Source organism: Festucalex cinctus, chromosome 3 (assembly GCF_051991245.1).
Source record: "Festucalex cinctus isolate MCC-2025b chromosome 3, RoL_Fcin_1.0, whole genome shotgun sequence".
Taxonomy (NCBI): domain Eukaryota; kingdom Metazoa; phylum Chordata; class Actinopteri; order Syngnathiformes; family Syngnathidae; genus Festucalex; species Festucalex cinctus.
This window is the reverse complement of record NC_135413.1, coordinates 27,927,007-27,954,077: the sequence shown is the minus strand read 5'-3', so window position 1 is coordinate 27,954,077 and position 27,071 is coordinate 27,927,007. Positions and strand designations below refer to the sequence as shown.

The 27,071-nt window shown below is 42.0% G+C and overlaps 1 protein-coding gene across 2 annotated transcripts in view; it reads right to left on the bottom strand.

Moving 5' to 3' along the window:
- Positions 1-27,071, bottom strand: part of LOC144016334 (PDZ domain-containing RING finger protein 4) — a 141,433-nt gene that overhangs the window by 11,539 nt on the left and 102,823 nt on the right. For both annotated transcript variants that reach the window (XM_077517329.1, XM_077517330.1), the window contains 2 exons: positions 9,202-9,455; positions 6,309-6,411 (listed from right to left, as the gene is read on the bottom strand). In XM_077517329.1, coding sequence (XP_077373455.1) covers positions 6,309-6,411; positions 9,202-9,455 — 357 coding nt within the window. The remainder of the gene's footprint in view (positions 1-6,308; positions 6,412-9,201; positions 9,456-27,071) is intronic.

Genomic DNA, 27,071 nt, shown 5'->3' with positions numbered 1-27,071 from the left:
ACGGTGCAACATATACACTGTATATTACTGTATATAACAATACTCATATACGTTGTGAAAACGAGTTATATTACTGCAGCTTTTTAATAATTGAATATAACTGGATTCAAAGTCCTACTGTTAAGTGTTAATCTGTCGTGTCTTGTCACGTTAGCATTAGCATTAGCATTAGCATTAGCGATAGTAATGAATTGTGTGCAGTACTTGACCAAAACTTAGCTCTTCGTACCTGCTAGCTTAATGCTAACACATATACATATACACTGTACATTACTGTATATAACAATATTCATATTATTCATACGTTGTGAAAACGAGTTAAATTACTGCAGCTTGTGCTGTGACATTCTTTAAATACCTTCATCAGCACATACACAATCAATATTAACAAAAACTATTATAAAAGAAAATATTTTTGAATGATATTTGTAAAAGTGTTGTTATATTTTTGTGTGAATGTTCCACAAAAGTTTGTGTTTTCAACAATATTCCATTGAAATAAAACGTTTTCATCAAAATGGCATTATCAAGTACCAGTAGTAATTATCAGCCAGTACTCAAACGTAAGGACTGTAATATTCTGTCTGAAATAAGTGATATCGGAGCATCCCTAGAAGTAAGCAGGGGAGCACTATTCTTGACTTTTGCTTTAAAGACCTGGCGCAGTGAAGATCAAACAAAACGGCAAGTTTGATTCTTCAAGTTCAAGCCGAAAATTTCGACTAACTTTGAACGTGCTGGAAGGCAAACTTGCCTCCGACTTTGGGGAGTGCGAGCGCGTTTGATCATGAGAGACGTTCTCGTGCGTGGGGAATTGAAATGTCAGAGGAGATCAAGTGTTTTCCTTTCCAGTCGGGGCCAAATATAGACCATCAAACCATAAATATGATCAAATTATGCAAATGCAAGCAGTATGTACGATATGTGGCACGCTAAATAATTCCTCGCCTCCCCCCCTGGCGAGGCATCAACAAACTATTGACTTACATGAGCCACACATCTGCATCAAGTCCTCATTCAAGTTTCAGGGAACAAAGCGGGACGCCCGTCTCCAAATCCACTCCCTTCCGGATGTCGCCATCCAATTTCGCTCCCGTTTCCCAATACGGCGACATATCAACGGCGTTGGAGGGAATCAAGTGTGAAATGGCCCTTTCCACCTGAGGTCTTCATTAGGGCAGAAACAAGGAGACGCTCGGCGGCGGGCCCGAGTGGAGAAGCAGGACGGAAAACGGTTGTTTTTATCTCCTTGGTGACCGTGTGTGTGTGTTCACATGTCACATGTGGCGGGAAGGGAAGTCTGATGAGGTTGGATTAGATGAGGGGCAGATTGCTGGAGAATCAACACCTGCTGCTTCTGGGTCCATATCACATGGGAGAATTTTGGGAGATTTTAGTGCAAAAAGTGTTGCAGTGTAAATGTAAGTTTGAAACCCTACTTTAAAATCCTAACAAATTAAAACTAAAAACTATTGAAACCCTAATTCTGGTTTAAAACTCTACTTTGAAACCCTAAACCTAATTAGAAACCCTACTTTGAAACACCAACTCCAGTTTGAAAACCAAACTTTAAAATCTTAACTCTAGTTTAAAACCCCAATTTGATACTAGTGCAGTTTAATTTTCACAAGGCATGTTTTGGCCCTTCTATGTTTAAAATCCATTAACAATATTTGTTTTGTTTTTTCCCACCATGATATATATGAAATAACCTTTAATAGCACCTGTGTTTTTTTTTTTACACCCCCCCCCCCCCCCCCTTCTTACTTTGACCACCTCCAAACATTTTTGTTTTTATTTTATTTGAACTGAGTCAAATGCCATTTTTAGCATATGTGGAGGGCCACTAAAAAATGGACGGCGGGCCGCAAATGGCCCCCGGGCCGTAGGTTGGACACCACACGCCCTAACACGAGTGAAAAACTTCCTCCCTCATGCTCGTAAATACACAATCAGGATGCTGTGCTGTGGATTAGCCACTCTCAGGTGGAAGACTGGGGCCACCCTTTCATTAGCCCCACCTTCTGCCACCCATCCCTGCTCATGTCAAAGCAGGTAAGCAGAGCTGCAACGACTTTTGTTTGTACACAGATTACCACCAGCTAAATCCTCGAGAACTTGTACTTGATGGTTCGCTCAAACATTCAAACCGTACAATTTCCAACACGTTGCACGCATTTTTCACGACCCCATGAGCACACGCCTTGAAACCAACTCAAACAAAGCTGCAATCTTTGCAGAGGTGACAGCTTCAAATCTTGCTCGTGGAAGTGCGAAGACCAGACAAGAAAATGAACGTGTCACCTCAATAGCGTCATATGCTCGAAACGCTCCCGGGCACCGAGAGCCATCAGAAATATTATGCCGGCGCACTTCGCGCCGCCGCCGAGGTGGTAATAGGAGCTCCGGAGGCAGCGCGGCACACCTTGCATGCTAATAGCACGCGAGAAGGATGTTGAAATCGTCGGCAAGGTGCTCATCCATCCAAGAATAACGCACGCAAATTTAGCTGTGAGCGGGCGCGACATCGCACCTTTCTGCCTCATGGACTCAACTTATGTGTGAGAACAAACTACACCTTCCTTCTCTGTTTAAAAAAAAAAAAATAATACTGTGAATGACACGCTTTCAAGACGATGTCACGACGAATTGGGCTGAGAGGTCACAGGGAGAAAAATGTTGCAAAGCAGCCACACATCCTTCAATTTATTTTTTTGTCTTCCAAAATCTGTTTTTTAAGTTCCCGGCAGGAGATCGGCACACGGCACAGAGATAAGAGCTGACAGTAAATTAGCGGCGGCGGTGGTGGTGGTGGTGGTGGTGGTGGTGCGATGCGGCGCGAAAAATGTTGGCCCCGCCATCAAGGCGCACTGTGGGCTGTCATCATAATGGCGCCTTTGATTAGCAGTAATTGAAAAAGCAGCCACAAATGCACCGAGAATGAGAGGGAAGCCTGTCAACAAGCGCAAAGTTTGTCATTTTCCTGCGGTGATCCGCCGCAGTTGGGCAAAAAAAAAAAAAAAAAAAAATGTGGTCAGGCTCCTTTTTGCTGTCAGTCTCCAAAGGCAGCGGGTGATATCACAAACAAAACGTACCCAACATTAAAATGCGGGACTCATTTGGTCTAATGCTTCTCACACAAGTGTAATAAACCAAAACAACCATCAATTATTGCTGTCCTTTATTGCCTCCAAGTGATTAATTACTAACAGCGGCTCGTCATCACGCTGCAATTTCAACATGAGGGAATAAGTGACACATTGAGAGATCATTATTTAACAGTATAGAGCTTATTACTGGGATTGTAGTGATGAACAGCTACTAATTACTAATACTATCATCCTACTTTTGATATTGAAAGGGGAAGTGAACCCCCCCCCCCCCCCCAAAAAAAAATAATAATTCTTTACAATAATATGTTCCATGTAGCTCCACTTGTCTAAAAATGGCATTCTAGTTAATATTGCGTCAGTGGAATATGAGTTATGAAGCAAAATCTAGCTGTTTTTATCCATCTCAGCTCAGCTGTGATTGGTCGTTGCTTGAGCCCTGAGCAACTGTGATGTCATCTTCAGTCGACAGCAAGTGGCAAAATGGCCGCCCCATAAGACGGAACAAAACGGCTGTAACAACCAATCACAGCTCAGGTGAGCTGTGATTGGTCGTTGCTTGAGCCCTGAGCAACTGTGATGTCATCTTCAGTCGACAGCAAGTGGCAAAATGGCCGCCCCATAAGATGGCTCAAAACGGCTGGATTTTGCTTCATAACTCATATTCCACAAATGTAATATTAATCAGAACGTCATCTTTAGACTTGCGAGGTCACATATTGTCAATAAATGTTCAAGGTTGACTTTAACTCCAGCAATGTTTGTTTGTATTGTTCAGCAATATTGACATTAGCCTGACAAAATCCACTGTGGTACCAACAATCTGTTCTTGAGTTTGGAACGCGGTAAACAACACCGAAAACAGCAACATAGCCTGCAGCTGATAGCAAAGAACATTCCGACGCCAACCTGTGTCCACTTTTAACAAGAACAAATGGATCTCGGATTGAGAGCAAACAACTTCAGCTCGCCGGGAATTGCGCCGTGGACGTGTTAGAAAGCCGAATTGCTTTGCAATGCTTCCGCCGTGAAGTGGTGGCAAAATGTTCTCCTCTACTGACTCCTCCGGGTAAAGTCATTTAAAGGAATGTCTTCCCTATGTCCATGAGAAGCACGTGCGCCGTCATGAGCTATAACGAGCAACAAAGCCCGTAGAGTGTAATAAGATTTGCTAATAGCAACGAGGCGTACTCAAAGGCTTTTAACTCATTGACTGCCATTGACGGAAAAAGACGTCAAATAATGCATTTTTGCTGGGCTGGCAGTGAATGTGTTAAACACAATGTGCCAATATATTTTGTGATTATATTGCAGCCTCCTTTTTTCATTTTTTTTTTAAGGCAAATGTTGCTTAAAAATCCATCAATTTTGGTTACATCTCATCTTAAGTCATTGACTGCCATTGACGGAAAAAGACGTCAAATAATGCATTTTTTGCTGGGCTGGCAGTGAATGTGTTAATACACTGTGTGATATTTGTTACCAATGTGACACGGTGATCCAAGCGGGTGCACAAATCTTTTTGCCACGTCTCAGTTGGTGGGAGTCTTCAGAACTAATTCAAACACAACAAATAAAAAGGGAAGTGAGGCGGGCTGTCAGCCATGAGGCCGCCGATGACTCGGGATATAAAAACAGGAAATGAAATATAATGGTTCCTTGACTCAAGATTTTTGACCAAGCAAATTTCTGACTGAAATGAGTTAAAATACTCCACAAAATTGACAAAAAAAAAGAGAGACGTGAACATGTTATTGCAGTAGTATTTCTGTCTTGGTTGTGTGCCTTTAAGGGGCGGGGCTAGTAAGTGAGGATGGTGGAGTTGGGATGGCCCAACAGCAGATCCTTGCAAGTGTCTTTCAAAAGTAATGCGATGGATCTCGCAGCTCTCGCCATCTAGCTCAGTGCAGGCTAGCTAGCAGCTAGCTGGAGACGCTAACAACGGAGTTGGCGATGAATGCTAATACAACGGCAGCGTAATCGATACTTTTTTTTTTTTCCTGCGTTCTTAACTCATTCACTCCCAGTCATCTTCACAGAAGCAATCCCGTTCGCTCCCGGCTGTTTTACTGGATTTTGACTGATTTTGCAAGGCCCACAGAATATTGTGTTCTATTGCTATAAAAGCATGGAACCTATCACAAGAAAGATTAAAGTCTCAAAACGTAAACAGATAGAGATAAAGATAGTCTAAAAAAAAATAAACAGATAGAAACATACTTTTTTTTTCCTGATGAAATAAGTTTTACAGCAGTTAGCATTAGAAGAGAGCTAAGTTTCATAAGTTTTCACAAATGTATTTAAAATTGTAAGTAATTTTGCTTTTTTCGACATGGCCCTAGTTGATCTCCTTTGCTCTGCTGCCACCTGCTGGCCGTTTGTGTAATAACTACCATTTGTCTGTATGCTCTAGCATAAACAACAACAACAACAACAAAAAACGTATAAATACGTCTTTGGGACACATAAAAAATCGTATTTACACGTTATTGGGAACAAATGAGTTTTAATATGCGATTGAACTTGTTACTTTAGCTTGACTAGTCTAGCTGAGGATTACATAAATTTGTAACATTAGACATTAAACATTATGTAAGAATGTAAGTGCGTCTTTTTCGATAATATCTAGGTAAACGTCTATAAAATGTTTAATTTTGGGGGAGACTTCTCTGATTCCGACGATTTTGGCTCGTTTTATGTGGATATAAAGTACAATCGGCCTACATGATATTCACAGGAGTTTATGTTAACATGCCAAATTAATTGTGAACAAAGATCTTTCTGTCTGTCTGACGCACGATGATTCACTGATGCGTCAATTTGCGTCAAACGGCCGGCAAAGAAGGCAAAGAGCTTCGTCGAAATCGTGCCTCGACGAATAGGGAGTCGTGATGGCAAATGATTCATGCTGAGTTCAATGTGGAATATCATCTGTCACTTCTAATCCCTCTCCCTCCCCACTCCAATCTGCCCCCCCCCCCTTGACGATGCTTGGGGAGTCAATTAGTATTTGGATGCTTCCACCGCCTGGTAAACAAAATCCAAAACGGGCTGTTGAGGAAATGTGCCCAGCCAGAGTGTGTTGTTTATACAGACGAACACGTCATGAGGGCAACTTCAGCAATAGTAATAACAAACATAACTTGCCAAAAAGCTCTATTTTCCCTCTAATTCGAAAAGATGACTTGAAATGGTTACCTCGTATTCCAACTCTTCCGTCCTGTCGCCGTCGACCGGAAGTGGCGAGAGGTAGTCGGTGCCTTCGTAGTAATCCTGCTCCATGGTGTGAAGGGAGTGACAGCTGTCGGGGGGGGCAGGCAAACACAAAGAGGTGCGGACGTAAGTTGCATCCTCTGGCTCATTTTCTTTCAAAACCTTTCAACGGCGCCGAGTGACAGGATTTCCTGTCGCCTTTGTCTCGGCTGCAATATGGCGAAGAAAGACGCCGTCGACGGCTTTCACGGCGGCTCGAGTGCGTGCAATAAAAAAGTCGAGACGCTCGCTAATAACAGCTCATTGCCGTGATTTGCCTGCTGCAATTGAATTGACTGACAACCCCACGCCCCCTCGCACACACTCATTGTGCAGCCTATTATCATGCCAACAATTATTGAGTGGCGGCATCAGGACCACACAAGATAACAAAAAAAAACCCCTCCAAAAGCACACTTAAGCAGGCTACATGCAAACAGACAATCGGGACAAATTTGGCAGAAAACAATCGGGCTGACATTTGGAAATGTTAAAGTTACAGTATGTTGTCTCTGGTGCCCCCTAGGCTAGATTCAGCATTACAACAACATAGTTGTCACTTTGATATAACTTGGGCTATTCCTAGGCCCCATCAACCCACTGTGTTGACTTACAATATTTTGAAGGACAACCAGGTATCGGTATGGGGCTGATGACGGCCTTATTTTAGGGTATCATGCATTTTTTTAGGCCCCGAAAAATGTGATTGATCAGCATAATAATAATAATAATATAGGAAGAAGAAGAAAAGAAGGAAAAAGAAGAATACATTTGACAAACACAATAGGGACCTCGCAGCGGTCAATGCTCGGGCCCTAACTAGAGCTGCGAGCAATTATGACAGGCCCTCGTAGGCCCGCCGGCCCACTTTGTGGTACATGCAAGTATTTGTGGAGGGTGCTGATAATATCCATCGTTACATAAGGCAAACAAAATCCGACATTGGCTAAGTCCTCCTTGGCAGTAGTTGGCGCTATACTGTGGCAGTTTGACACAATGGCGACTCTGCTGCAGAAGGTTAATTTAATGATGATCCAAAGATTTATCCATCCATCCATCCATCCATCCATCCATCCATCCATCCATCCATCCATTTTCTGAACAGCTCATTTCTCACAATGGTATCAAAGACCCATTTAAAATTAAATTAAATTAAACTATCTTGGGATCATACTTTGTGGTATATTTTTATTAGCGCTGTTAAACGATAACATTTTTTTAGTCAGATTAATCACATCTTAGATTTTGATTAATCACGATGAATCGCTTAAAGGCTTTTTACCAACATTTTTTGCTTGCCAATTTTGACGAGCACCTGTTATGTGTTCATTCTTTCGACATTTAATGTTATGATGACGTCTTCAACATTTTTTGATCGACTGCACGCTCTCGTCTTCCTCTTTTTCAAATCAGTTTATTACTGGCATAATTTAAAATAGCCCAATAGTTTGATATAAACAAATATTCTGAATGTCATACGTAAACATTTATGAAATGCTTTACTTTAATGCATGTAGTTATGTCGCTGTCTGCTAAAAGATCATCTGCGGTCAAAATTAAATACATGATTAATGCGATATTTTAATTTTAACAGCACTAATTTTAACTCTTATTATAGGCAATTTTTAACTTTGTTCGTTGCAGAGGAGCGTGAAATACTCAATTATTTTTTTGCCACTCGAATGGCGGGATCATCGCATGTGGTCCGCTTCAGCAGAGCCATGTCACGGTCTGATTACGGAGCAGCGGGAACCAGACTCGGATTTGTCACAATGCCTCCACATTAGAAACATAAGCACCTCTGGCAGCAGCTGCAAGGAACATAATCACGCGTGACACGACATTTGTCATATCTATCAAATCGGCGCTATATTGAATTGTGCACCTGATCGCCGAGATGAAGAGGAGGAAAATGGGAGTTTTATGGGGCGCATTGATTACATTTCGGCTCGGGGCCGCCGGCTGCGAGTTGCCCGATCCGATGCGGTGCCCAGTTTTTTTTTGTTTTTTTTTGTTTGTTTGTTTTTTATGAGCCCATTTGCTTTAATCACGTTGTAAACCTTGGATGAGTCTAAATGGGCCTTCTTGCTATTTAATTGCCAACAAGGTCCTGTGGGGGATTTTGTATTTGCGCAATACATTACGTGTCAATAATTCTGTGATCCAGAGCAATAACTGTGGTGCAAATGAATTAACACATTCACTGCCAGCCCAGCAAAAATGCATTATTTGACGTTTTTTTCCGTCAATGGCAGTCAATGACTTAAGATGAGATGTAACCAAAATTGATGGATTTTTAAACATTTGCCTTAAAAAAAAAAAAAAAGGAAAAAAGGATGCTGCAATATAATCACAAAATATATTGGCACATTGTGTTTAACACATTCACTGCCAGCCCAGCAAAAATGCATTATTTGACGTCTTTTTCCGTCAATGGCAGTCAATGAGTTAAGAGTGTCTGTAATAAAAAAATAAAACAATGAAAATCAAGAAAAAAATAAAGAAGAAGCAAAAAAAAAAAAAAGAAGTTCCTGTTGTTCCAGTCCCATGAGATGAAACCTACTTTTGAAAATATGCTAAACTTTTCCTGTTTGTTGCTTTGTGATGTGCGGAGCAGAAAATCAAAGTGACACCAGGGGAAATAATGACTCCTGTTTCTTTTGTAGTTTTTCAAGGATAACCCCTTGTTGATACTCTTCTTGATTTTTATGTAAAAATATGGTATCCTTAATTTTGGTGATAACACATGGATGGGATGATGAAATAAGATTTGGGATGTGCAAAAACCTATACAGCATACATGTTAATAAGAAAGAAGGAAGGAAGGAATAAGGCTCACCTGTCGCTGAGCAAGAAGGGACAGACGTCAGGCACGGGAGGCGTCGTAGGCCGCAGCTTTGCCAGCGCCACGATGTGTTCGAAGGTGATGTCGGTCTGAGTGCACACATCCACCACGCGGATTTCCTGAGGCGGGCCGTGAGGTCGGCCGCTGGGGGTCCGCCGGATGACTTGAACCACGACGGGGTCCTTGGCCGGCAGGAAGCTCTCCAACGTCTCCTCATGGCTGGACTTGGACAGCTCTCGGCCATTGACCTGAAGAGAAAAAGATCAGTATGTGATTATGTAAACAAATCCAAGAAATTTACAGGGCAGGCAAAAACCTGTTTGACACTACAACACTATCAAAACATTCAAAAGCCCAAGTTCGGGCCGAGGTCGAGTGTCATGTTTTGGTTCTGTCCTGTGGTGCAAATGGTCCTGTCCTGTCCTGTCCTGTCCTGTCGCGTCACGTCCAGTTCTGTCATGTCAAGCCCAGTCACGTCAAGTCCAGTTCCGTCAAGTCTTGGTTTTCCTGCCCATGCCCTTGTCAATAAATCACCCTACATTAGACATTTCCTCTGTCTGATCAGTCTTCTCACATTTGGGTCCACATCTTTCACTCCACCTTGAAATCGTAACAGACGGCTCCCCTCTTTGGTGGAGGTTCTCACGCATACCAGACCCACCACAGGCCACACCAGCATCTACTGAAACTCCTCTATTGAAACGCATCTACCGAAAGTAATTGGCTTCTTCCAATGGTTGTTGAATCAGTGGAGGTTGGCGTTTGTGGATCTCACTGCGCTTCAACTATCCATCCTTTAGTCTTTTCTCTGGTCTCTTGATGTCTCCCTAATCCTGTTGGGATTCAGATGTTTCTGGGGTTGGTGAAAGATTCTGGATTTGTAACTGTGGGTGGAGGGTGGTGCCCGGTTGGTGTTGGATTTCATTTTGCTTCATCTTCACCTTCCTTTGATCCTTCCTCTGGCCACCTGACAACTTCACTGCTCTGGCGGGACTCTGAAGTATCCGGTTAGGGGTCTCGGATTTATGACACACAAATGCACACCCAAAAAGACATTCAAAGCCTCACACTCTTCAACCCATCTTCCTTAAATCCCTTCTGTCTCCATGAAAAGGAGCAGAATTATCCGGCAGACTGAAGACTATTTGCGCTACAGCTGGCACGGCGAAAGAAAATCATCGCTTCATTTAGCTGCGGTAATTTCTCTGGAAAAGACGCCGCCGCGCGAGTCGACTGTGTGCAGCACCTCAAACACATGAAAGCGGTTATGATCGTTTAGGTAAACCGTAGAGATGCATAATCACACTTTATGTATTTTAATTAGGCCTGCTTGCACTGCTCAACTCAAGTTAGTCGCAAAGTCCAAATCAAAATGTTCATATTATACAGGCACCAGCACCGGCTCGCCAAAGCAAGTGAGCAGTATATAAAATAATTACCCGGCTGTACAGTCAGTGAGTGTTGCCCTGAAAAATTACGGTACACTCCCCCAGACAAATCATATGCAACTCCCTCAGCTCCCGTGCTCCGGTTGTGACCTTTATTTGTAGTGATGCTGCATTAATCACCTGAGCAGTAGATAAACTGGGTCACACACACCAGCAATGTGGAGCAACAACACACCCGTATCTTTCATTACGGTTCCTTTTCAGCCACTCAGCATTTATTAAGAATGCAATATGTACATGGTGTGCTACATTTTAAATAAAACGAGGCGCTATCATAATTAGCTGATACAGTACATATCCCCCCCTTTACCCCCACCTCTCCTGCTTACTGTTGGCCTGCGGCCTTATCCCTGGAATTTTGCGGGGGAGCCTGGCAACAAAGGCGCAGACAAATGAGGCAGCCGACGGTGTATGACAGTCCTGCAGAAAAATGATCCCATTGGCACCCCCTCACGGGAGAGCCCGGACCCTGTGCTTCAGCTACTTGCTCGCCCCGCATCCTCAAACCCGACATCAGGTGCGCCTTCTTCCACGTTTTTTTCCCCTCCTATAATCCTCTGTACCCTCGCGAGCCAGATGGAACAATAATCCTCAATCAACAAATGCATAATAAGCGGCCTTAAGTACTGCAGCAGGCAGTCTGATGGTGCATATCAGTTGAGTTAACAGACGCACGCGCACAGATTCGTTATAGGGTTGAAGTAATGGTATGATTTTCTTCATTTTATAGTCGTAGCATAACCTTGCTCTCGCAAGATGAATTCTTCACAAACTCCGGAGAATACATCTTGTACCGCTCCCGCTGATAACCGCCGTTCCGAACTAGTGGCCAATCACAGAGCGGCATTGTGTTTGGGGGGCGGGATATGCAACTGTGACGAAACCAGGAAGCCAGAGCCAACAAACAAACCGAACATGGACGAATGCAATTAATTCTGTTCTCGCAGAATGACTCAACGTTTCCTTGTTCAATGTTGAACAGCGGGGGGCGCTTCGTGCAATTCTAGCTGGTAAGATGTTCGCGCTTTCCCCACCTTCGGCAAGAACGAACACGAACTTTTCACCCGTGGCCGTGATTGGTTAAAACAAACATGTAGAATGTCGCATTGTCAGCTCGAATTATTGTACAGAATGTCCTGCCTTTTCCCGTCAAAATTACTGTGGAGAGGTACCAGACATTACATATCCATCTGGCTATTGCCAGGTTACCCATAGCAGAAAAAACTAACTTTATTAGCTGGAAATAGTCTGTTATTTTGTCACCTTCAGGAATCACATAACTGGTTAGACTAGAAGAAAGCAATAATGTTTGTCTATCTCATCTGTGACATGTAGTGACAGGTAGGCCAATTACAATTTGGTAAATGCACTTCCACTAGATGTTCCAAATAACCTGTTTATCCACTTGTTGCTTTTCATACAACGAACTAACCAGCAGATTTGTGTTCATCGTAACAGGCCCAGATTTCACATTAAGTACATTTCTGCATAAATGTTAGAGAGATTATCATTATTTCATTATACTGTACATATTTGGGGCACATTTCTGTTGACATTGATATTTTTCCCATTTAAAATATGTGCCTTGGCTCTAATACAGCTGACATGCACAGACTTGGCCGGTCAATTTGTGGAGGCCAGAGTTCAAAGTAAACATGGTGAAGCTGCATTTGGTTGTTATGCTGCACCCAAATGAATTCAGCCCCAAGCGTAAATGCTTTTAAATCAAGATTGAAAATTTGCGTTTTTCCCCAAAACCTTTGACTAAGGTTGTCTAATTTTTTTATTTTTTTTTTTGAATTTTTTGTTTCGAGATTTTAGAAACTTTTTTTTTTTTTTTTAATTATTGTTTAGAATCTTTTTCAAGTTTTCTGTTAATGTGTTTAAATTGTATTGTCATTGTAAGGTCTTTTAGTAATTTTGTTATTTTAGTTTTCTCTGCTTTAGTTCTGAATCCCGTTAACTGTTGTGTTTGTAAATGATTTGTCCTCGCTTGTGTCGAGCACATCGAGTTGTGTGTGAAATGTTTGGTATCAATATTGCCTCGCTTAAAAAGGTTGGGAAACGCCGCAGTCCATCCATCGACATCCCCCATTATTCTTGCCCAAAACTAATTCAACCATCCACAATCCAAAAAATTTGGACAAACCAAAGTAGCACGGCACAGTTTGCTCCTCTCAAATGGCTCCTTAACAGCTGCCCTCTTAATACCGTGAAATTCCTTAATTCGCTTTTTGTAAGAACAAAGAGTGAAATTATTGAACACTATTGTGATTTCTATTCCTTTCATATTGGACTTTTTTTTTAATCAGTGGAACAGTTAATTCGGCTCATCTAGAAAGCTGGTGAACCTGTCTGCGAGTTATTTCAGTGATCCAAACAGAATCAGAGAGCAAAAGCGGCCCAGAAAAACATTTTATATTTCATTTAAATCCTTTATGTGCCAGTCGGTGGCGTTAATGTATTTTCAGTATTCTCGCTAGACCTGAACCGAGCCTTGTCGAGATCTGCAAAAAGAGGGGACACTATTGTATGATGCTGATGTCTGCTCTACCTTTAGTTTTTTTTTTTTTTTTTTTTTTCAAGAAAGGCAACAAAAACACATCTCAGTGGACCTCATTTCACAGCCTGCATCAAAGGATTAACTCTGCGTGTGCGTTTTGCTTCTCCCTTTGGATTTTTTTGCGGCCCTTTTTCTAAAAGGATGACGGCGGTAAAAGGAGAATAAAAATATCCAGCAGAGGTTTACTGTTTAGTGTAAAGACTTGCATTCTCGAGTGGTATAGTTAGTCTGGCGTTGGCGAGTTGTTTCAGTGTCGGTTTTGTTAGGTTTAGTTTGTGTTCCCATTCTTATTGGTTTGGAACACTTTTATGAACAATTGCTATTATCTGTTCCTGACTAGTATTTGTGCGTTTGACTGTATTTGTTTGTGAACTTTTAGCTTTTGCGCTAATGCTAATGCTAACTACTCTAAATGTGTTACATTATTTCACCACCTATTTGTAGTTTGTGATTTCATCTATTTGTGTCTTGTATTGAAATAAGTTGGCATCAAAGCCCCGTCTAAATGGGAATTGATCTCAAGCAGGGCTTTAAATAAATAAAAAATCGGCTAATTCGGTTGAGTCAATCACAATAATTTCTGCGTCAAAACTCTCATGAATCATTTTAAAACTGTAGTTCTGGCACCCGGAAGCAGTATTCAGCTACTTTCGTGTTTCCGCAGGAACTTTTATTGCTGATGGAAGATGTCTGACTTCCTCAAATATATAAAAGATGCCTCCTTAAAAAGTTTCATGGAATTACAGCAGAGCAAAGCAGACGCAGTTTGGAGATGGCAACACGGGAACATGTATATGTGACAAGCGAGAACGAGACGTAAATAACTCACTTTTAGTGTTTTTAAATAAACTAGCGTTAAAGAAACTTAAGCCTTGTCACAGTATGTCACATCATTACTTTATGGGTGTCAAATGTCTTCCACTGACCTTTTAAACTTCACGTCTCTCCAGCTAACTTTGCATATTGTCTCTTATCAACACATTTCTAAGCAGTCAAGTGACATTTGAAATGAGTTCAAATGAAATTAGACTTTTAGGCCTATAGTTGGCGGTATATTTAAAGTTTAAACTGCTAAGATAGACAATTGTAAAAAGATTTGTGTCATGTCATCTACTCGCAGGTTTTTGCTCTCCAAGCCAGGGCGCGAGCCTTATTACTGTACCTCGCATCTAACATGACTCACTCCCATCTTACGTTCGTAAGCTCATGCAGGCAATAAAGCAGCTGTTGTGTTGATCGAGTGCAGATGCTTAATGGCTTGAAATATTCCACATGTGGAGTCGACGTATCCAATCGGTCCGGAACCAAACAATTATTCATGAGAAGTCATTTGGCAGCAGGGGCGAGCCAGCAGAGGATCAGGCGGCTGAATGGAGCAGCGAGGCCAAGACGCATCTGCCGGCTGTTTGCACAAGAATATTCGGCAGCTGTAGCCTGGAGAGGGTCCCCCCCCCCCCCCCCCCCCCCCCCCCCCCCCCCCCCCCCAAAGACAACTGGAAGCTACGCCAAGGCAAATGTAAGAGAGTAACTTTAGCTTAGTAGAGGAAATCCCTTTTCTGAAGACAAAGTTTACTTTCGGGAAACATCGCATCGAAAGATGTTGACGTGGCTACTGTATTTACCTTTGTGCTTGTTTGAGGATTTATCCTGCTGGTTTGACTTCAGTGCTGAACCACTATGATTACCTGTCAGAATTTGATCATTTCCCCCACTTCCGAATTATCGGACGTTTCCAACAGCTTATTTTGAGTGGTAATCCTTTGGTGTGGGATTGTTAAGAGTTATGATAAACTGTTTAACTCTTTCACTCCCAGCAATTTCACTGACGCAATCCTGTTCGCTCCCGGCTGTTTTACTGAATTTTGACTGTTTTTGCAAAGCCCACAGAATATTGTGTTACATTGCTATAAAAGCATGGAACCTATCAAAAGAAAGATTAAAGTCTCTTCTTTCATCAGGAAAAAAAGTATGTTTCTATCTGTTTCGGTTTTGCAGCAATTAGCATTAGAAGAGAGCTAAGTTTCATCAGTTTTCACAAATCTATTTAAAATTGTCAGTAATTTTGCTTTTTTTCTAGATGTCTCTGGTTGATCTCCTTTGCTTTGCTGCCACCTGCTGGCCGTTTGTGTAATAACTACCATTTCTGCAACCGTTCTTTGCAGTTGAGAGGCTGCATCAAAGCCTTTTGTATGCTCTCGCATAAAAACAAAAAAAAACGTATAAATACGTCTTTGGGACACTTAAAACATAAAAAAAACCAAAAAACGTATCTACACGTTATTCGGAGCAAGTGAGTTAATGGTTCCACTCATGAACCCTTGTGTATTTAATTGACATAGTTGGGCCCAGGGTTATAAACGCTTTGATGAACACTATGATACCACTGTATGTTTGAGATGGTACTTCATGTAAAACGTTTGAGAACCACTGACTTGAAGCATTGATTGCACAGTTCAAAATTTTATAGTGACAATGATGAATATTTACATTTCATGACTTGCTATGGATCAGTGATGAGAACGGTACATTCGCCTGACTTGAGCGTAGGCAGCAAGGGTTCGGTTCCCACTCAGTGGTGTGGTGAAAAAGAGAGTGAATGGTTGCCTGTCTTTGTATGCGGCCTGAGACCGACTGACCACCAAGTCCAGGCTATCGTCCTCCCTTCGCCTGGAGTCAACTAGGCTTGGCTAGACTCCAGTTCGTTGCGACCCCTGAACGGGATAAGCAGTACGGAACATAGACGGATGTATTCACTTGCCGACTGTCCAAGAATAACTCCTCATCAGAGACCGAGGGCAGAATGTAGTGACAGAGGCAGTAAAATGGCTCCAGTTCATCTCTCAAGATGTCAACATAAGCCACGCCGGACGCCGGCCCCGACCCCGGCGCCGGCCCCGCTTCCTTGTCAAGATGCGCCGACGCGGCCGTCAGCTTGCGAAGGATCAGTGAGAGAAGTGATTGATGGACTCGTTCTGTGTGGCAGCCCCGGGCACAAGACTCAGCGAGTCCATTAGCTTTTAACGCGTCCGAATTAACTGCATATATTATTTTACGGCTTTGAATACTAATTAATTGTTTTCAATTCCAAGGTGCAGGAGGATGCAGACTGGTCCGCAACTGGAACGAGTGAAGCAAGGTCATCGTTACTCACAAGCCAACGAGGCTACAGTGGAAAGAGCATCCCGGGGTTCATTTCAGCCAACTGGTGTGACCTTGACTTTGCCTCTTAGTATCTTTACTCGCAATAAATCCACATTACACTCAACACGCAACCCCCCCAGAAGCTTCCGTGCGCCGGCACCTGCTGTGCGAGTGGCGGCCTGCCGAGCGCTAAGTGAACGCAAGCAGATGGAGGAAGTCTAACATGTAGGTCACCCGGCCTCGGGAGTGTGGCGCTTACAAGCGGCGATTACACGCCAGCTCTTCCTCTTTTTAGGAGAAAGAAGAGGAAAATAAAGGGCTAACATGACCCTCGGTGTAGCGGTTCACTCAGTTGTGCCGAGCCCTCACATGAAGACAGGCAATGAGGAACAGCGACAGATGAAGAGGAAGTTGACTGCTAATACTATGAAAGGATATATTGTATGTAACTTTTTGTCCTGTCTGCTCTGCTGTAGGTTTTCAGTCTTTTGACTCATTCCGACACGGTTTCATTCACTAAATGTGGCTGGAAGACAAACACAGTAATGACTGCGCCACCAAAGCTTGAGTGTTGAGGATGTCACACAACGGAATTTTGCATCCTTACGAGCTTACCATCAAACCCCTCGGAGGTTGCGGATGTTTTTGTTTAGCTGCGCTTCATTTGTTTCCGTATTCGGTGGCATTTCATTTGGGAAATGGCAGCATATAGATAAGAGCCAATGAGAGGATGGAGATAAATTTGCACAAAAGCAAAAGGAGGGAGACATTCATATGGTGTGCGCATTGACTCTCCCGGGAAAACCTTTCAGAGTATTCGTCTGCCTCAGACGTAGTCCCACTGCCACTCACGGAGCGGCGTCTGCGCAGAGAATAAACAAGGCTAATACTTTTGGGAGCCCGGCATGGCAAAAATAACCCTCCCTATTTCGCTTCGCGATCGTCTCTTGTTGTTCTCGGTTGAGTCTGAGCGACAACGGAGCAGAGAAGAGTGGAAGAGCACTGCTGAATGCTCCCTCTGCTTGCACCGCAAGTCAGCTTCGTTAAAAGAAGTTTTGCACTCAGTCCGTGAATGCCACTCTCCACCTCCAGTATAGGGTGTAACCCGCCTCTCGTCCAAATTCAGCTCTGATAGGTTCCAGGGCTAAGAAACGAAACGAAATGAAATGAAATGAAATGAAACGAAACGAAACGAAACGAAACGAAACGAAACGAAACGAAACGAAACGAAACGAAACGAAACGAAACGAAACAAAAAACAGTTTTCTAACTAATATTTGCAATTTGTTTGGCTTATGTGTGTAAATCCTTATCAATTTAAGTGGCGTATCAGTCATATGCCTGTCTTGGTATGCTAGCTTGCTTGGTATGCTAGCTTGGTATGGTAAGGAAGCTCCCTCTAGTGATACGCGAAAGAATCAATTAAATATTCAAACTGTACATAATGCTAATACCAATATAGCTACATTTAATCTTTTACAACTGTTTGTTTAGCTGAAATAATTATAGCCTAAGTGGCTTTCTTTAGTTGGAATACATTAGCTCTTGGGATGGGCATTTGACAAAATCGCTTTTAGGGGCAATTTGTGTTCATCCATCCATCCATTTTCTTGACCGCTTATTCCTCACAAGGGTCGCGGGGGGTGCTGGAGCCTATCTCAGCTGGCTTTGGGCAGTAGGCGGGGGAACACCCTGAACTGGTTGTCAGCCAATCACAGGGCACACAGAGACAAACAACCACCCGCACTCACAAACACACCTAGGGACAATTCGGAGCGCCCAATTAACCTGCCATGCATGTTTTTGGAATGTGGGATGAAACTAGAGTACCCGGAGAAGACCCACGCAGGCACGGGGAGAACATGCAAACTCCACCCAGGAAGGCCGGAGCCTGGACTCGAACCCGAATCCTCAGAACTGGGAGGCAGACGTGCTATCCACTCACCACCATGCTGCCCCAATTTGTGTTCAATTTATGAAATTATTATTTTGGTAATCGTTTTAGTGGGATGGGAGAATCTCTTTGTGTAATCAATGGAAGGTCCAACAAGATTTTCATTCCTATTTATGAATAGGTTTGTCTTGTGGCTGATCTAGTGTACAGTAGGATGCGGTTCCCGGTTTTTCATATTCTCCCTGCTTTGTTTCCTCTTCACACTCAAATGTCTCATTTTAATAATAGGTGTCAGGATGAAGCACGGGCCGCTCGCTCTTATGACTGCATAAATCACTCTTACACAGTCAGCGCTACTGTCGGAGAAACGCTCCAGTGACATGAAACTGAGAGCGCCGGCGAACGCGCCACTAGGGAAACCTGACAAACCCGCCGACATCTCTGCACAAACCAATATATGGGCCCCACTTGAACCCCTCCAACCACATAAAACACGCTCCCACAGGGCGGCTGGGTTATTTTCACATTTAAAGGCTCTGCACAAGGCTGCTGCCACCGTTTTGAACCAGCAGAAGATTTGATGAATTCTGCCAATTTTCTTCCCAGAGCACCAATCTTGTGTATGGAGTGTGCTGCACCTTCAACGTGTATCATCTTTTTTTTTTTCTCGCCGGCCGCCTTCCTGCTTTGCTTTTACTATCCAATCGCTTGGTGCAAGGATGGCTGGTTGTAAAAGAAGACCATTTCTTCTTCGTGCTAAATCTGCAGAGCAGCATGGTGATAGTTATGAACAGATTGTAAACAAGGCTCACTTGTACCGTCTGGTCATCCGTCTAATGTTTCACATGCAGCTGCTTGGTCAGCTTTTTTCCATTACGTAGGTCAGTATTTCCTAAGCTTCACTGAGTCAAGATTTTTACATTCAAAAACATCTCATCGCACCATCAAATAAGGACCAGCCTTCTGCCGTCTGATGGAGGCGTTTTCAATTGCTTGTCTGTATGCGTCGCCGGCATGGATAGATATTTCCTCTACTCTCAGCTTCAAAATGGTTTGCTTTTCTCTCTGAGAAAGCTTCGTGTTTGCGTAACAGCAAATGCAGTTTTCACGTTTAAAACCCAAAGCTTCTTCTTTAAACTGTTTCCAGTAGTATACAACAAATACAGTATTGGAGCTTACCATTCCAATACTTTTGGAGGGGACTGTTTATGAACAAAAATACATGTGTAGTTTGTAAATAATCATTTTCATACCAAAAATGCACCGTATTTTCCGCACTATAAGGCGCACCTAAAAGCCTTCAATTTTTTCAAAAGCTGACCCTGCGACTTATAATCCAGTGCGCCTTATATATGGATCAATATTGAGCCGCAACAGGTCTCGCTGTCAAGACGCTATCGGTGACCCTGCACGATCGGTGACGCGCATGCGCAGAAGATCCCGCCATCTTGGTTCGCTAGCTAATACTAATACTTTATAGCTCAGAGAAAATAATAAAACAGCTGTTTATTCATTTTGGGAGTGAATTGAGTTGTCAGAAAGCCGGTTTGTAATCTATTAATAAAGTTTGACTGAGCTATCTGACTGTTTCGTTGACATGCCCTTTAGCGCAGCACCATCTAATGGATGCATAACGTAACCCCAGCCTTTACTGTAGTGCCTTATATATGGAAAAAGTTTTAAAATATGTCTTCATTGAAGGTGGGCCTTATAATCCGGTGCACCTTATATATGGAAAAAGTTTTAAAATATGTAATTCATTGAAGGTGCGCCTTATAATGCGGTGCGCCTTAAAGAAAAAAAGATCAGAACATATTACTCCAGTACTTAAGGATTTACACTGGCTCCCTGTCAGCTGTAGAATCGATTTTAAAGTTCTGCTACTCGTCTATAAATCACTAAATGGTTTGGGTCCTGAATATATCCAAGAAATGCTGATTGAGTACAAGCCCAGCAGGGCTCTGAGATCTACAGACTTGGGCCAACTAGTGGAACCCAGAGTTCGAAGCAAACATGGTGAAGCTGCATTTAGCAATTATGCTGCACACAGATGGAATAGGCTACCAACAGAAGTGAAGTCAGCCCCGAGTGTAAATGCTTTCAAATCCAGGTTAAAAACTTTGCTTTTTTCTTATACCTTTGATTAGGGACTTTTAAACAGCTTTATTTAAGTGTTTTTTTTAAAATTATTATTATTTTTATTTTATTTTTATTTTTATTTTTATTTTTATTTTTATTTTTATCATTATCATTTTAAACTTTTTTATGTTAAATTTTTTAAAGTTTGTTGAATAATGTTTTAAGATTGTTAGTTTGTAACAAATTTTTATTTATTTTTCTTCCTCTGAATGTTAACTACTGTTTCTTGATGCTTATGTGTTGTCTTTCCTCGTGTAAAGCACATTGAGTTGCCTTGTGTATGAAATGTGCTATACAAATAAACTTGCCTTGCCTTGCCTTATAGTGCGGAAAATACGGTAATCATTTCCCGCACACCTGATGAGCTTACTTTGGGGATCATGGGCAAACCTGTAGGTACCCCAGCTTTACAAGTAGTAGGAATATCTCATCAATTTTCCATATAAAATGTTTGTCAGAAAGCAAACCGTTTAGCCTAATGCTAACAATGCAAAATGCCATTGAAGGGCTAACAAATAGCAAACCATTTTGAAGCTTGGGTGGGATTAGACTGCAGGTTTTGCGGCATAGATGGAACAAATATCAATGCACTGCGACTAAAACATGCCAACCCATAACAAATTATACATTCTAGTCTGGGAGATGTCCTTCTTGTGTCATATTCTGCGATACTAGGTAGTTATGTATTGCCATTACTAACTTCACCCATTGTAAAAGAAATTACAATATCTATCCATCCATTTACAGCCGCTAAACTGAGACACAGCTACTGACTTCTTTTCAAGCTAGCACTTTGCCTTTATTTAATTTACTCGGCTCCAAATGGATGTCACATATGCAATCTTCTGCCAATCACATTCCACATTTTCCCAAGCAGTCTTCATGCCATCCTTCCCCACAAGGATTTGAGAAAAAAAAAAAAAAGTGTCTGGCGAGTCAAGTTAGACCACAGCAAGATCGAGAGTGGAGAAATTCGCATGCAAAGATATTCATGACCATCCACCAATCTTCCGCTTCATCGTCGTCACAAACAGCTTATTGCGCAATGAAGGAGAATGGCCGGATTGGGAAATCTTATGGCGGATATCAACTGGTGGGGGAGTGCCAAGTTAATAAGCTTGCTCAAGGTTAATGGCACAAGCGGGGTATATTTGTTGGGGAGATTTCGGGATGCTCATTTAATCTTTGCACTTAACTATAAAGATCTCCTTTGCCATCTTGGATCGGGTTTGAATGTGGAATGGAGGAGAAAATCAAATTACGGCAAAAGCAGCAGTGGGGTGGCGATCTCTTTGTTAATTACTGGTAATTGGCGAAGGGGCACTGGGTGCAGATGTGCGTATCAGCATTGTAAGGACTAATGGTGCCGGACCACCTCTTAAAATACTGAGAGTGAGGCGATAAACGATGCAAAATTTCCTTGTTAATCCCGCCGCCTTTAAAAATTCCCACGGGGTTCCAAACGCGAGCCGACACAGATGGCGGATGAGTCGTGCCACCCTCGTCCAGGGACGGTCTCCTCGTGGTGGCCTGGGAGACTTGGAAAACAACGTATGATCCGCTTTCATTACTGCATGCTGAAGATAGCAGACGAGGCAATTAAAAGTGGATAAGCACTATTTACACTTTTCCAGACGCAACGGAGAGCACAACAAAGATAACTTAACCGAGTCCTTCCCCCTCCAACGGGCTGTTCGTCTGCGAGGACAGGGCTTGGCGAGAATGACGGCAGGCGGGGGCGCGCGCAGCTTTGACAGGACAAATAATTGAACAAGGAGTGTTTGAGAGGTCAGTGAGGACCCCCGCAGCTGCTGAATAATTTGCCTGTTAGACATTAACTGGAAGGCAGGTCGGGGGTGTGTGTGTGTGTGGGGGGGGACGGAGAGTGGGAAATGCAAATGAGTCCCTGGAATTATTTCGTTTTTAATTATTGTGGTCGATCATAATGTGATGAAAGTCGAGTCCAAGTCGATGTCATCCTTAACTCATTGACTCGCAGCCATTTTCACATTTCGCAATCCCGTTCGCTCCCGGCTGTTTTACTGGATTTTGACTGATTTTGCAAGGCCCACAGAATATTGTGTTCTATTGCTATAAAAGCATGGAACGTATCAAAAGAAAGATTAAAGTCTCTTCTTTCATCAGGAAAAAAAAAAAGTATGTTTCTATCTGTTTCCGTTTTGCAGCAATTAGCATGAGAAGAGACCTAAGTTTCATCAGTTTTCACAAATCTATTCAAAATTGTAATTTAGCTTTTTTTCTACATTGCTGCCACCTGCTGCCCGTTTGTGTAATAACTACCATTTCTGCAACCGTTCTTTGCAGTTGAGAGGGTGCATCAAAGCCTTCTGTATGCTCTAGCATAAAAAACAAAACAAAACGTATAAATACGTCTTTGGGACACTTAGAACATTTAAAAAAAAAATTATTTACACGTTATTGGGAGCAAATGAGTTAATGTTTTTCAGCACAGTACAGTGTTGCCAACATTGCACCACGGAACGGTCTCGCGTAAAATATATTGTGACAGACAGTCAAAAATGTGATGTTCGGTGCGTGTCATGATACGACTTAACGTTCTTTTTATCATGTAGTTGTCCACACATTATTACACATAACATTTTAGATGGAGCTTGTCATTGCACCGCTGCCCTCATTCCTCACTGCCAGTTTCGCTGTTAAGATTTTAAGACTAGCGCCGACAATATCGAAGCTCGCAAGGCTAACCGCTATCCTCATCTACAGCCATCTTATTTTCCGACGCTTGGACTGCACGCATTTGCATAAAGACTGCGTTGCCTTTTTGGCCGGACATTTGGATTGTTCCACAAAGCATTACAGTCTGGTGACACCAGCAGACATGCACTGTAAAGTAGCTGATTGGAAGGTGAGATGCGAAAATCACGTGAGCGCGATTGCTCAACTTCAAGCTTGAAAGGTTGATGCGGATTAGTGATCTTAACTTGTCGACAAATCAGTTCAACCACTAATTGTAGGTGCTTTGGGTAGTAACTAGGGGTGTTAAAAAAAATCGATTCGGCAATATATCGCGATACTACAGCACGCAATTCTCGAATCGATTCAATAGGCAGCCGAATCGATTTTTTTTAACATCCATTTTTGATGGAAAAATATTCAACAAAACGTCTAACTTTCATACCTTAACTCATTCACTGCCAATGACAACTATAGACGTCAAAGTCCAAGCAAACAGCCAGTGTTAATTTTGAAAAAAAAAAAAAAAAGAAAATTTTAAATTCAAATTTTAATATAAAAAAAATAATGTAGTTTTAGTTATAGTCTTCTGACTAAATTAAATTAAAGCCTTAGTCATAACTCAGTCACCTGATTGTATTTTAGTTTTAATCCAATTTTAGGCAACAAAAATAAAGAGCAATTTTAGTCGACTAAAATTGACTTTTGGAGGCCTAGACCCAGTATGTGGTCTCAGTAAGACCAAGACCGATCACAAGAACGTCAACGCCCGTGTTGTAGGGTAACAGGAATCCGTTCTACGCACGATAGTAGCACTTAGCAATGAAATTGTTGTCATCGTTGTTAGTCATAACGACAATGATTAATAACTATGAATGAAAACAATGAATAACTAAAATTAAATTCAAATTTCTTGTCAAAATTTGCACTGGCTGTTTGCTTGGATTTTTGACGTCTATTGTCGTCATTGGCAGTGAATGAGTTAAGCATGGAAGAATGTTATATTAATGGAATATTAAGCCTTAATATTTTATTTCAATGCTGTTCTAACATGACAAATTTTACAACCTGTTTGTTAAATACAGTGGCTCACAGTTATTAAACTGAAGTTTCAGATCAATACATAATACAACTTCATACAAATCTTACCGTGTACATGTACAAGTTTACTGAATGGTATTTTCTAAATTTGAGTAAAAAAAATCGCAACAATAGACTTGTAAATTCATATCGGGATTAATCGAATCGAATCGTGACCTAGGAATCGTGATACGGATCGAATCGTCAGGTACGAGGCAATTCACACCCCTAGTAGTAACTGAGCCTCTTTGCAGTATTAGTTTTATAATCTGTACAATGGTACGAGAAAGTGTGCAGGAGAAGAGGACCAACAAATCCATAAACAGATCAAAATAACGTACAATCATGTTTTTTTTTCATTGAATTGGAAGGACGTCAGGATTTGGAGTGGAGTTAAAAAAAAAAAAAAAATCTAATGTTATCTAGTTATCAATCATTGCGCGCACGTACTTTGGGTTGTAACCGGAGCTCTCGCATGAAGATGTGTCGTTTATTGCGAGAAGAGGAGCAATGAAGCAACAGAAAAGCGACAACTGAACAAAAAGAGCCAAAAATGCACCCATGAGTCATTTTTGTTGCCTATCCTCACCGATTTGATAGAATTGGAAGGACATCTGAGCATTTGGAGTGGAGTTATGGAAAATGTCATTCTCTACCAATCTCAAGCCGCACTCTGCCCACATTTATTGACAAAGAAAAAAAAATGAAAAGCTTTGCAATTGAGTACTTCCCATCTGTCTACTATAACCATTTCAAATTCGGTACTGATGAAATCATTCTCTTAGGATTAGTTTGTTCAAGGATGGTCGCTGGAAATTGCCAAATTTGTTTGAAAATTACTGCCTCAAATCGGCCTGGACGTCCTGTTTGTTTCATATCATCATAATTTGGTTAGATCTTTCTCATCTGACAAAATATGCTTACACAATTTGCATAATATACGTATTATAATTACAGCCATTCAGCCTCGTTCAAGTATGACGACCATCACAACAATGGCGGAATAGTGATTTGCTCATTTAGTTTGATGTTTTGAAGCTTATAACGTCTTTCATCTGTCAGTTTTGCAGACACGGTACACGATTATCGCCTTCACAAAGTTCTGACAATGAAAAGAAAATATAACTTATCATGTAAACATGGCCTAGGGATGCAGACGACACGTCTGAAGTTCGACGTACAAAAGGGTTCGCGAACAAGTAAATAGAAAGTTGTAGACCGCTGAACACTCAAGCCAACACGCTTCAAATACCGACAACTGGAAATCGAAGTCTTCGTGCCTTCAGTGTCAAACAATAAAGACCCCGAAGACGACTTTATGACGTCTCAGTCAGAGCGGTCACAAAGAGAAGAGGCGCAAAGTGGTTTTAAAGATCCAAACTTCCACGGCATTCACAAGGAGACATTGATGAAGCTTCTGTCCCTGATCTTTTCCTCGTAACAAGCCGCGGCACAATGCACGATTAAAAGCAAGGACATTATCTCCCGAGAGTGATCACCAGTGTAATCAATTTGCCTCCAGGCGCCCTGTTGGGTCGCTCATGAAAAAAAAAAAAAGTGCCACGCGGGAGAAGGGGTTGCCAGAGCGGATGTAGTAGTTTTTTTCCGCTCTCTCTCTCTCAACACACTCCAATCTCACTCAGCCCTCGTCAGGTCGCGCAGTCAATAAACAAAGGGAAGCGAGAGGAAATTGACGGCAATTCAGTGCTTCACGCTGTGTCCTGATTACACAGTTGGATGAGAGCATTCAGACATGATGAGTAGAATGAGAATGAGAGGAAGAGCCACTTTATGTATTAAATAAATACGGTCGTGATTGCATCAGACCAGAGATGCATGAAGACCTTTGATTACGGAACTAAAGTCAATAATCTTGAAAAGTGAAAAGGGTTTTTGATTTTTTTCTCGATTGAAGAAACAGCTCAATGATCCTTGAGGGTATTTTAGTTGGAAACTGGAAAGCAGACAAAAGTCAAGTGCACAAAATATACTTTTTTTTTTTTTTGAGTGACTGTCAGTGATCTCAGACACTCAGAAAACAACAGGAATCCCAGTTGGTAGAATATCAACATCCGAGTACCGTATTTTCCGCACTTTAAGGCGCACCGCATTATAAGGCGCACCTTCAATGAATGACTTATTTTAAAACTTTTTCCATATATAAGGCGCTATAGTAGAGGCTGGGGTTACGTTATTCATCCATTAGATGGTGCTGCGCTGTCAACAAAACAGTCAGATAGGTCAGTCAAACTTTATGAATAGATTACAAACCAGCTTTCTGACAACTCCAAAATGAATAAACAGCTGTTTTATTATTTTCTCTGAGCTAAAGTATTAGTATTAGCTAGCGATCCAAGATGGCGGGATCTTCTGCGCATGCGCGTCACCGATCGTGCACGGTCACCGATAGCGTCTTGACAGCGAGACCTGTTGCGGCTCAATATTGATCCATATATAAGGCGCACTGGATTATAAGGCGCATGGTCAGCTTTTGAAAAAATTGAAGGTTTTTAGGTGCGCCTTACAGTGCGGAAAATATGGTAACTGTCAAGGCAGACATGATGACCATTTAAGGATTTTATTGGCCAACGCTCACGTATGTCTTGTCCAATAACCTTCTGATGATAGCAAACACCGTCCCGCCACTGTGTTCCGAATTTAATGAAACACCTGTCAAAATGTGTTTGCACCACCTGAAGCTTTGCGCAGCAAATGAGCTGTAACATGACCTTTTCCTTTGAGTGCACCTGGCGGATGCTGGTAATGTATGCAAAAAAAAAAAACCTGAAATAAGTTTCCTTTAAGATGGCCTGGAGGAGGATTTACTTGATTTAGGGGCCATCTTTGCCACGTAGAACATACTCGTCTATCAATGTAGTTGTCA